Source organism: Ictalurus punctatus, chromosome 26 (genome assembly GCF_001660625.3).
Source record: "Ictalurus punctatus breed USDA103 chromosome 26, Coco_2.0, whole genome shotgun sequence".
Taxonomy (NCBI): Eukaryota; Metazoa; Chordata; class Actinopteri; order Siluriformes; family Ictaluridae; genus Ictalurus; species Ictalurus punctatus.
This window is the reverse complement of record NC_030441.2, coordinates 19,450,631-19,462,121: the sequence shown is the minus strand read 5'-3', so window position 1 is coordinate 19,462,121 and position 11,491 is coordinate 19,450,631. Positions and strand designations below refer to the sequence as shown.

At 40.2% G+C, this 11,491-nt stretch overlaps 3 protein-coding genes across 4 annotated transcripts in view; all 3 read left to right on the top strand.

The window, feature by feature from the left end:
- LOC108258749 (procollagen galactosyltransferase 1) overlaps window positions 1-1,550 on the top strand; it is a 14,479-nt gene extending 12,929 nt beyond the window's left edge. Inside the window, exon 12 of the mRNA XM_017457628.3 lies at window positions 1-1,550. This exon is cut by the window's left edge and continues 346 nt beyond it. The gene's annotated coding sequence lies outside the window, so the exon portion shown is untranslated.
- Window positions 1,551-3,986: 2,436 nt separating this feature from the next.
- nxnl1 (nucleoredoxin like 1) lies at window positions 3,987-7,371 on the top strand. Of its 2 annotated transcripts, XM_017457741.3 has the most exons (3): window positions 3,987-4,540; window positions 6,081-6,414; window positions 6,862-7,371. In XM_017457741.3, exons 2-3 carry the CDS (start codon window positions 6,089-6,091, stop codon window positions 7,181-7,183), a joined length of 648 nt encoding a protein of 215 aa, XP_017313230.1. In that variant the 5' UTR covers window positions 3,987-4,540; window positions 6,081-6,088; the 3' UTR covers window positions 7,184-7,371. The 2 variants fall into 2 exon arrangements, with proteins under 2 accessions (XP_017313230.1, XP_053531943.1); XM_053675968.1 differs by lacking the exon at window positions 3,987-4,540 and having other exon boundaries at window positions 5,380-6,414.
- A 547-nt stretch (window positions 7,372-7,918) lies between these two features.
- Window positions 7,919-10,803, top strand: si:ch211-114l13.9 (uncharacterized protein LOC796649 homolog). The gene is made up of 3 exons (XM_047151450.2): window positions 7,919-8,074; window positions 9,186-9,464; window positions 10,423-10,803. Exons 2-3 carry the CDS (start codon window positions 9,197-9,199, stop codon window positions 10,593-10,595), a joined length of 441 nt encoding a protein of 146 aa, XP_047007406.1. The 5' UTR covers window positions 7,919-8,074; window positions 9,186-9,196; the 3' UTR covers window positions 10,596-10,803.
- The last annotated feature ends 688 nt before the right edge of the window (window positions 10,804-11,491 follow it).

The window sequence follows — 11,491 nt, the reverse complement described above, 5'->3', positions numbered from 1 at the left end:
ATGTAGCGTAAAAAACGCAGCCGACGCGATTTTGCTCTGAGAAACATGTACTGTTTACTTACGGAAACTCATCGGGTAGCTAGCGAAAAGTATTCTTATTAGCGGTTGTGCTAGAGGCGAGACGACGAGACAGTTTTAACTTGTTCATATGTTTGAATTCAAATGACGGGTCTCATTTCTGTGGTTTAGAGATGCTCTGCTCTGGATGTGGGCATGTGGAGGGTCCGAAAATGAAATCTACACAATGTTTGATGTCTGAAGTTGCTTCTTGATTAATGTAGCTGAAAAGTGAATGAAGATTAGAGCCTCTAGTACACATTTTCACCTTAAAACCTGGCTCGGCTCGGCTCGGTCATCACTTCTGTGGCATGTTAGCTTTTTATTAGCTTTAGCGCAGCAGTAAAGAACCGAGCTTCGGACATGCAACATGTTCCGTCTGATCCACTGTGTTTAGCGTAGAGATGTAGAGTACAGTTAAGCAGACTCATTAAGGTGGGAATTATGGAGACTGTAAGTATTAAACCAGGCGTTTGGGACACTAATTAAGTTCCGCGTTGTTGTAGAGCATGGGAAATGTCGATAAATGGGATAATTTATTTTAAATCTAAAAATATACATTATATGGTTTCCGTACATGTGATCATTCAGAACTGAGAGGACGACGTAATTTCTCAGCTGTATGTCGTTGTCTTAAAGTTCCAACTATCTTTTATTATTAAGTTTTGAAATTTGACCCAGAATTTATCGCTTCTTTTAGTTCTTTATGGTTCCAGTATCGCACGGTGGCTTAGTGGTTAGCACGTTCGGGGGTTCGAGTCCCAGCGTGGCCCTGTGTGTGTGGAGTTTGCGTGTTCTCCCCGTGCTGCGGGGGTTTCCTCCAGGTACTCCGGTTTCCTCCCCCAGTCCAAACACATGCATGGTAGGCTGATGGGCGTGTCTAAAGTGTCCGTAGTGTATGAATGGGTGTGTGAGTGTGTATGTGATTGTGCCCTGCGATGGATTGGGACCCTGTCCACGGTGTACCCCGCCTTGTGCCCCATGCTCCTTGGGATAGACTCCAGGTTCCCCGTGACCCTGAGAAGGATTACGTGGTAGAAGATGGATGGATGAATACTTTGTTTTCTTTTTTATGAATTTTTTATTAACATTCTGAGTATGATGGATGGTTCCAGTATGCTGCTGGTCTAGAACCACAGGTCTGTACTAATGTTAATGTTAATGTTAAAGAGGGTATTTTGGTGGATGGTGTTGAAATCTAACACCCCGTTAGCAATCTTGAGGACCGAACTGAAACGCTTGACTTTCAGCTCCAGCGTGATTCGCTCGCGTACTCGAGAGCTGTTCCGTTACTTTTATTATTTCTGAATGAATTTCATCTCAAGAGAACTGGTGTCTGTTACCGGTGAGAACTCGGTCCTCGTGTCTTCATCTGCTAGATTTTTTTTTTCTTTACAAAACTTGGGATGTTAGACATAAAAACAATGCAGTTATGAGAAGACAGTAGGAATGCAGTTATGAGAAGACAGTAGGAATGCAGTTATGAGAAGACAGTAGGAATGCAGTTATGAGAAGACAGTAGGAATGACTGTATAAACAGGTTAAATCTGTAAAATTGAGTAAAAATGTAGTAAAAATCTGTAAAACTTAAAGTAAAACTTTACAGATGGTTTCTGTTGGTTGTGGGAGAGTTTGGCTGTTTCGCTAACCGTAAGTCATCTAATGTTGAATTTCTGATATCATAATGTAGTGTTCTTAATCTGTGTAACAAATATATTGAGGAAATTTTTTTTTTTTTTTTTGGGGGGGGGGGGGGGGGGGGGTTACATTTGTTTTTAAAACCTCTGCATTACTGAAGATGTGAGTAATGTAAGTACAAAATAACTTTGTATTTTGTTTTATTTTTTAAACCTATTGTTTGAATTTTATTATCCATATTCCGTATTTTTACTTTATCATCATTGCGGCTTCATCACTTCTTAAACGAAATGTTCCTTCGGAGAGGAAATTCTCCCGTTAATGTGGTTTTTACTCGCGTGACCTGGAAGTTCAAGATATTCGAATATGTATTTGTTCGATTTTTAACCCATTAGATATAGATCAGTAAATGAAAGACAGATCAGTTGAGAACAGCAGCTTCAGCTGCATGGAAAATATTTTCTCCTTGCAGATTAATTTATTGCTCGTTTCATTACAGCTTGTGTCTATAGAATGTGTAATATGTATCATGGTGTGTATTTTTACTGAGAAATACAGAGAGAATGTGTTTCTTCTGCATTTGTGTGTGTTTTCAATAACTGGGCATTAGCCTTAGATGTGTGTGTGTGTGTGTGTGTGTGTGTGTGTGTGTGTGTGTGTGTGTGTGTGTGTGATGGCATTTTCGGACCACTGTTTTAACAAATAAAAACACTGCATTTAAAGAGTAAGGTCATGATATCTGATACTATGAAGGGAAAAAAGTCACAATAATATCACGTTTTTTTTTCTCTCTCATAATACTGGAATTTTAGGACTTGAAATACTGTATTTTTATTTCTTAAACATTGTCACTAAAACAGCATGATAGTGTGCATAAAACTTCCTTCCTGACATATTTACATTTACCACGTTTGGCAGACGATCTTATCCAGAGCGACTTACATTTATCTCATTTATCCATCTGAGCAGTTAAGGGCCTCACTCAAGGGCCCAACAGTAGCATCTGGGTGGTACTGGGATTTGAACTCATGACCTTCTGGTCAGAAGTCCAACATCTTCATCACTGAGCTCCCACTGCCACACACCAGTTGGCGTCCTTGAAAGCGGTGGTCTTCGGTGTTATGTTGATATTTTATGCTATATTTGGATCTCAAATTTGGTGGAAAATTTCTTGAAAGCTTCATCGCACAATTAAAGGGATCTTCGCTTCCAAACTAAGAGGGGTCTGCTCGGAATGATGGAGAAACTGAAGAAGATTGGAAGAGAGCTATATTCGCTGTTGATGGCTTTGAGCGATTCCTTTTAAATTCCCTCGTCGGACAGCTGAACACTCGTACCGCTGCACTGTTACGTGGCGTTCACGGTTTGGAAAGACGTAAACAGATGTACAGAAGTGAACTCAAATTCATAATGCTGGATTATTATAGCGTGGTTTTATATATATATATATATATATATATATATATATATATATATATATATATATATATATATATATATATATATATATATATATATATACACGGAGACTGGTGTACGAGCACTGACTGATTCTGGGAGTGGTTTAGATTGTAAACTACAGAGCACTTCTGTAAGTCAGTCTGAAGAAAAACATCTGCGAAACGTGCAAATGTGTCGGGTTTAGATACCGTTCACATCCAGATGCCAATCTCATCCGTGTTCGTTCATCTCAGATGTTTTGTAGAATCGCACTTTAATGTTACGAGTGTAATCACGAACACGTCTCTCATTACACATAACCGCAGCGATCGTTAACTAACTAAAATTACACACACACCACCAGGCTGTCTGCATGCTTAACTATATATACACACACACAGTATACACACACACACACACACACACACTATATGGCTGAAAGGGTGTGTATAAACCTAAACATCTACAGTATATTTCTGCTCTTAGATAGAATATATGTAAAGAATAAAACACTGTGTGTGTGGTGCTGTTACAGTAAAACGATCAGTGATGTGGATGTTACAGTTCCCTGCCTGATGTTGATTATTTTCCTATAGCACACGCCCCAAGTGTTTTAACACTTTTATACCACATGCAATTGGCAATGATTTACAATTATTTATTAAAGAACATACAAGATACTTTTTTATCTGTTTACAGTTACATACATACAACTGTTCTCACTTACGTTATAGCAGCTATACAGTTGTTCCCTCACCAGCCATCTTTTTTCTTCCCTCCCTTTAGTGCTGATACTGGAGACTCCTTCCATAAACAGCACCATATCAACACTTTTTAAAAATCCGTTCATGTGCAGCGTCCGCTGTACAAGTCCCTGTGAACAAGCCGTTACTATAGAAACGATAACCTATCAGAACGAGCATGTTATTACAAATTTGCGCTACTGTCAGAGCCGCTGTTATAGAAAACTAATCACCACCTTCTGACCAATCAGAACGCTCCTCTTATTATCAGCGTGTGTCTGTGTATTGTTGTTTATTAATTTGTTAATTCTCTCTCTCTCTTTCTCTCTCTCTCTCTCTCTCTCTCTCTCTCTCTGTTGGATTAAAGCTGTGTTTATTTTCAGCCAATGCAGCTTACAGGGACAGGTCATCACTGAGGGAGATCTGCACACACACACACACACACACACACACACACACACACACACACACACACACACACACACACACCGTCTGGCTGAACTGTCTGCTGTCTTGATTGAACTTACTTCTTGTTGACCGTCAAGCTGGACGTGTGTGTGTGTGTGTGTGTGTTGGTGTGGTTCTGTGAACAGTGAAGATCCGTCATCAAAGCTTTGAGGAACGCTGGTCTTCACATCTACACTGATCGACATATATAACAGGTGAGAGAGAGAGAGAGTGAGACAGAGAGAGAGAGAGAGAGAGAGAGAGAGAGAGAGAGAGAATAAGCGTTCTCATCTACAGTTTGCTGAACCGACCTGGCTGCTATTCATGGTGTTGTTATTAGGAGCTGTAGCTGGTACAAAGCTGCTTGTTGTGAATCAGATTAGTGTTAAGAGTGTGTTCAGCTGAGAGGAACCATGTCTCACACACCGTCTGGTTTATTGCAGGTGTGTACAAGGTGTAGATGTGTTAAATTAACATGATGTCACATCAGCAGTAGGGTGTCTGATATACAGTACAGTAGCATGCCAGAATAATCACAATTACTGTGGTGATATTAAAGCCCTTTATAAAGAGAGATCAGGTGTTGTTTCTGAAGGTTCCAAGTGCACTTTAAGCAATATTGTATTCGTTTCTGTTACCACGTAATTTAATACTTCGTAGAGAGCGCATGATTATTTTGTCATTATTATTATTATTATTATTATTATTATTATTATTATTATTATATATTTTGTCAAGCTACAAGCAAATACTATGAACCATTAAACCCAGTGATACTGGTTAGATCATTCTACAGCGAATAGAGACATTAGGAAGTGTGCATCAGGACCTGAGAAGAAAGTATCAGGAGTGCATGGTTTTTACCTCCATGTGGTCAGATATAAAGCTCAGGGACAAAGAGAGGTCATGTTCATTAACATTAAAGTGCATCAGCGTGGTTCTGCGTGGAACATTTGGAACATTTTATTTAATCATATTTGGTGACTGCTTTGTCCAAGTCAAAGTCACTGTGGTAAAAATTGCTTGTTTTATTTCTATTTTTGGAAACAAAGCCAACTTAAACAGGAAAATATAAACAGGTACAAGCAAAAATAATAATTGTGGGAGCAGGTGGGATTTGTCAGAATTCCTGCAAGAGTGGCTGTGAGTGGTCAGAATTCCTGTCAGAATAGGTGGGAGTGGTCAGAATTCCTACAACAGTGGCCAGGATTCCTGTTAGTGCAGACAGAAGTGGTCAGAATTCCTGCATAGGTGGGTGGGAATGGTCAGAATTCCTGTGAGAGCAGGTGGGAGTTGTCAGAATTCCTGCAAGAGAGTGCAGAAGTATTCAGAATTCCTGTGGAAGTGGGTGGGAATGGTCAGAATTCCTGTGGTAGCGGGAATAAGTGGTCAGAATTCCTGCTAGTGCAGAGGGGAGTGGGAATTGTTGCGGAAGTGGCTGGGAATGGTCAGAAATCCTTCAAGAGTAGACAGGAGAGGTAAGAATTCCTGCAGAAATGGGTGGAAGTGATCAGAATTCCTGTAAGAGCAGGGAGGTGGGCAGAATTCCTGCAAGAAAGTGAAGGCATGGTCAGAATTCCTGTGGGAGTGGGTGGAAGTGGTCAGAATTCTTGCAGAAGTGGGTTGGAATAGTCAGAATTCCTGTTGAAATGGGAGGGAATGGTCAGAATTCCTATGAGCGCGGGGAGGTGGTCAGAATTCCTGTGAGAGCAGGGATAAGTAACCTTTTTGCTTTTTCCCATTTTCTCCTGGCAGGTCCTAACATGGTGGATCTGTTCTTCGACAAAGTGCTGGTGAAAAACAATAAGGACCGTGATGAGCTGGACACGGAGCGTGAGATCATCCTGCGCCTGCAGAACCGGATCCTCATGCTGTTCTTCGGCTCGGCCGATTGTGAGAGGTGTCAGGAATTCGCACCCACGCTCAAAGACTTCTTCAAGAAGCTGACAGACGAGTTCTACGTGGAGCGCTCGGCTCAGCTCGTCCTGCTCTACATCTCACTCGACACCTCAGAGGAGCAGCAGGACAGGTTCCTGAAGGAACTTCCCAAGCGATGCCTCTTCCTGCCCTTCCAGGACCCTTACAGGAAGTACGAGTGCCAAGGGTGCCTGCTAGTGTAGCGTGCATGAGTTCTGTTCCTCTGAAAAGTTCGATTTAAAATCATTTAAGTGGTAGAGCGAGTGTTCAAGATTACGCTCGTCCTTCCATTTTACCATAATCGTTATCCTGTGATGCTTTTTAAACTGAGTCACACCCATTTAAAAATAACTCTCTGAGTATATCAGCTGGGCTTGGATGAAGTCATGTGACAAAATACCAAACAAAACCTAGTCATGTGACTTCACCCAAACCTACGCACAACTACATCTCAATTATTACAAATAAAAACATCACAAAATATTTTTAAGCTAAAATTATTTTTTACATTTGTAAACCAAAAAATATCATTGGAGTGAATGAGTGTGTGTGTGTGTGTGTGTGTGTGTGTGTGTGTGTGTGTGTGTGTGTGTGTGTGTGTGTGTGTTGTCTATGCCAGAGAGCTGGAGGTGATGTTCGAGGTGGAGGACGTTCCCACAGTGGTGGTTCTGCGTCCCGACTGCTCGGTTCTCTCTCCCAATGCCGTGATGGAGATCTGCTCTCTGGGAACACACTGCTACCAGAACTGGCAGGAAGCAGCCGAGCTCATCGACCGCAACTTCCTGATGAACGAGGAGTACGACGAGAGCAAGAGACGCAGCTTCACCGACGCCATCCGACGCCAGAAATACAAGGTGGAGGACAAGAAGAAGCAGAGGAAGAAAAAGGAGCAGGATGGAGAGGAGGAGGATGATGGAGGAGGAGGAGGACCATGGGGTTGAGAATGATGGGATAAAAACAACAGAATTTTCTATTTTCTCTTAAAACAACAATAACAACAACAACAACAATCATCTCACCTTGGACAGCTGCTCACTGGTCGATGGACAGAGAAGCTTTTGTGCAACGTTAGCATTAGTGCTCAGATATTAAGAGATTAAAATAAAATAAATGAAATTAATATCATAAACCCTGTGTTAATGATATTGTACATTTGATATGCTTGTAGTATTGCTCGCGTAATTGACTAAACAAACACTTAAGGAAGGATATACACACAAGGAAACTGATATAGTAACACAAATACAGAAATATTACTAACAACAACAAAAGATTTTTAACCTGCTCGAACCTGCTCCATTACCACGCTTAACATTAACACTAAGTTTTATATAATATGTGGTTATTATTATTATTATTATTTCTTACTAGCAAAAAATATTTAGAAATGATCTTCTTATGTAATTGTATAGACACTCAACTCAAACTCAACGCCCCTTCACCCTTCATCTCCATCTCAAATCGGTCCGCTCCCAGTGCAGCTGGTTAATTCTCCTCAGTTTCAAGCAGTTGATCGGCCTAGCTTTTAGCTAGTCATGCTCACATGCTAATCGTCGTTGTTTAGCGCTCAAAAGAGCTTATCACAAAACAAAAAGAGCAGACGGCACACGCCTGAACAGAATAATTGCTCACATTACTCGGCATGTGAACACTGTTTGATCCACCATACATTTCTGGGCGGAGCTTTGCGTACAGGCAGGAAGTGGAAGAAAGGTAAAGTGAAAGTATACTGCCACGGCTAAGCTCTACGTTTAAAGTCTGATTTCTGTTACTATTACTTAAATAAACTGGATTTTGTTTTTGTTTTTTTCTTCAGATTTCTAAGGTTTAAGGTAAGTAGCCTGCAGTGATCATGTTATTCACGTGAACTTGTAAAAGTCTCATAATTTTCTCTGAACCTGTGATTCATAGATCGCTGTTGGCTGTTTACTCACATCAACACACTTCTCCTAAGATATTGTTAAGAGTTCATTTCAGTTTCTGTTTAAAAATTCAGAGTTTTTCTGTCTATAATTTTACAGTGTGTCGCTGTAGAGAGATAAATCTGAACTACAGATCGTTCTCTATCAGAGAGAGAGTTCCACTTTTGCTTTCTTTTCCAGAGGGATCCTCTGATTAAATGCGAGACACTGATCAGCTTCTCTTTTTTCTAACGGTGTAATTTTCGGCTTGATATCACTCCAGAAATACCGATCCATGAGACTGTAAAGTTATGTATGTCATAGCATTTCCTGCATCCCTACAGTGTGTGTGTGTGTGCGTGTGTGTGTGTGTGGGGGGGGGGGGGGGGGGGCGGGTGTAGGTTATGTTATTATTGTGCTGATATTTTGACAATCATTATGTCCGTTTTAAAAAAAAAAACTTAATTTTTTTAAAAATCATGATGCGATATGTCAGTAATAAACACTGCGTGTGGTGCTGCTGTCGGAAAATGATCGACGATGAGCGAAGCCGAGTTAGCACCTGAAGTTGATTTTTTTTGTTCCTATAAGAGACCATCTTCAGTTGTTCTATTTCTCTTACAGCAGAGCGAATTCAACAGTGATTGCAATTTTTAGTGATTAATGAATGGCATGTCGTGCGTTTTATCCATTTATAGTAACATTCTAGATCGCGAAGCGTTCACAAAACAAGTTCACTTCCATCACAGCAGCTGGACACAATCTACAGAGGAAAAAAAAAAGTTTACACACCCCCTGTTAAACCGGACGTTTTGGTGATGTTAAAAATGAAACCAGGGTAAAATCACGTCCGATCTTTTTCCCGCCTTTTAACGCGATATACGTAACAAGTAACAGAACTGAAGTGAAAAAACGAACGGAAACGCTTTAGGAAACGTAACTAGCTGTAGCGTTAGAGGAATAAAACACTTCAGTTATGAGAAAATAATCAACAGAATGCCCCTCATGATGTATTCTTTACGTTATTTCCTCTCCTCCTCAGAGTGAGGAGAAATGTCCTCCATCAGCTGGATTCTCGTGAAGCACCTGGATGAGCTGGTCCAGGGCGACTTGGACAGATTTAAATGGTCTCTGATGAGAAACAAAGCGCAGGGTTTTAGGCCTGTTCCCCGCAGCAAACTGGAGAACGCTAATCAGCACGATGTTGTGGACCTGATGGTGGATCAGTACGGACCACAAGACGCCGCCAACATCACTATAAATATTCTTAAAGACATCGGAAAGGAGAATCTCGCCAGTACCCTGGAAAAGATGGTGGCAGGTGGTCAAAGTTTTTATTCATTTATTTTTACTATGAACACAACTGATTCAAATAATATCCAAACCCTGTAATATCTGCACCAGGCCATCGGATCACCGTAGAGTTCAGCGCATCTCTGATTTACATTTCCCGCTTCAACTTCAGCTCATTATAACTCACTTATAACACTGAGATAGGAGGACCGGATTCTTATTAATACCAATAATACTTTTATACTAATAATACATTTTTTTAAAAAATCCATAAAGCACCTGTTATACACGTAAATGCAGCTTAAAGTGCTTTATAATCTTTATAAGAAAAGTTTAAGAACTTCATAGCAGCAAAGTAGGCGTAATGAACAAATATGTTTAATATGAAGCCCAACAGCCACATACTTACTGTGGCTTATTTATGGCGTCAATAAATCCTATTTAAGTAACAGGACTTGAAAAATCGGACGAGTAAAATCGACTACGTATTACAATCAGCTCCTCCGGAATTTTGACAATTTTGCGATCGTAGAAATGATGTAGTACCGTAGATTTTCCGCAGATTCGGGCCGAGACGTGTCACATGACTTCGTCATGATGCTAATCCAGCTGAAGCCCTCTTCGATTTGCGTGCGTCGGACACGAGTACAGCTGAAAGGTCTCATTTACTGACAAACATCACTGCGAAAGATCGACAGAACAATTTCATGCAGTTGCGATCTCGCCGGTTAAATAGTTTTCCATTAAAAAAGCACAAAAAAACTCAATAAAAAAAAAAAAAAAGCTGCAGCAAATTCAAGCATTTTTGGCCACAACAATCACAAAAAAACTCATTTCTTAATAAATTGTAAATTATAAATATGGTGTTTACAAAACTTGGCAGTATAAACAACTCCAGTCACCTTTATTTACTTCTAAAAAATGTTTAAATGAATAAAACTAATACTTTTTTTTTATATATATCTCTTTCCCTCTCTCTTGTGCAGGCCAAGTCCAGGCAGTAGAGGTGGACGGTGTGTCTTCCTCTTCCTCTTCCTCTTCTTCTTCCTCTCAGGCTGGTGGAGTCTCACAGGAAATCAGCGCTAACATGACGAGCACCGTACAAGCTCCTGTTCTGTCTGGAGTAAATGGCCCGGTGACGATAAACTTCACGAAATGAAAACCTCCACCCTACACATCTGGAGTGTTTTTAATTCAGGGAAAAAACCCCCCAGATAATTAAGCGTCAGTGTGAACAGACCAAAGACGTGAAGGAAGTGTAATTGTTTTGTCACTGTTATTTTAAATGCATGTAGGTCTAGTTATTTAATTTAATTATGGTATGCATTAGTGTATAATAAAATGGTAACTTTTATGCACGAATCATAGACCATGGTCTGAATAATGAGTCATTTGGTTTTTTTTTTGCGTATGTGTAATCAAAGACACGACCAAAACAAATAGAAATGGGAAAAATTGAAAGGAACGATTCAGGAACCCAGGCTGTGTTGCTCTTTTCTTACAATTCTGGTGATCGTCATCATCATCCTGGCTTATAATACCACAATGTTATATGTTACTACGTGGTGTTCTCATTCAGAACTATTTTAACTTGAAAAAAAATGATTTCAAAGTGTTCGTGGTCCTGGAGAATTCTCTATCCTGAAAATTTCAATGTTTTCAAGTAACCAGCTAATTATCAGCCCTCTTTAAGTTGAAGCGGGCCTGTTAGAACCCTAGACTGTGCAGGACAGAGGCGGGGGATATCTACAATATCTTCAGGATATTTTCATTTAAATGACTTATTTGAAGTGTCCTCACTGGATATCTCTAGCATTTTGGGCTTTACAGAGCAGAGATGTAGCAGCGTGAGCTTCTTCTCGTCGATCTGATCACGTTTACTGTTAACGACCTGCTACGCTAGAGGAAGACACGCATGCCGGGGGCGGGACATTTAATTGGATGGATGCAACATTAGTACAGGATGAATAATAATTTAAAAAAAGTTAATTGTTTTCCTGTAACTGATGAAATACAAAATGATCTACTGTTTTTTTTTTTTTTGTACAGGATACT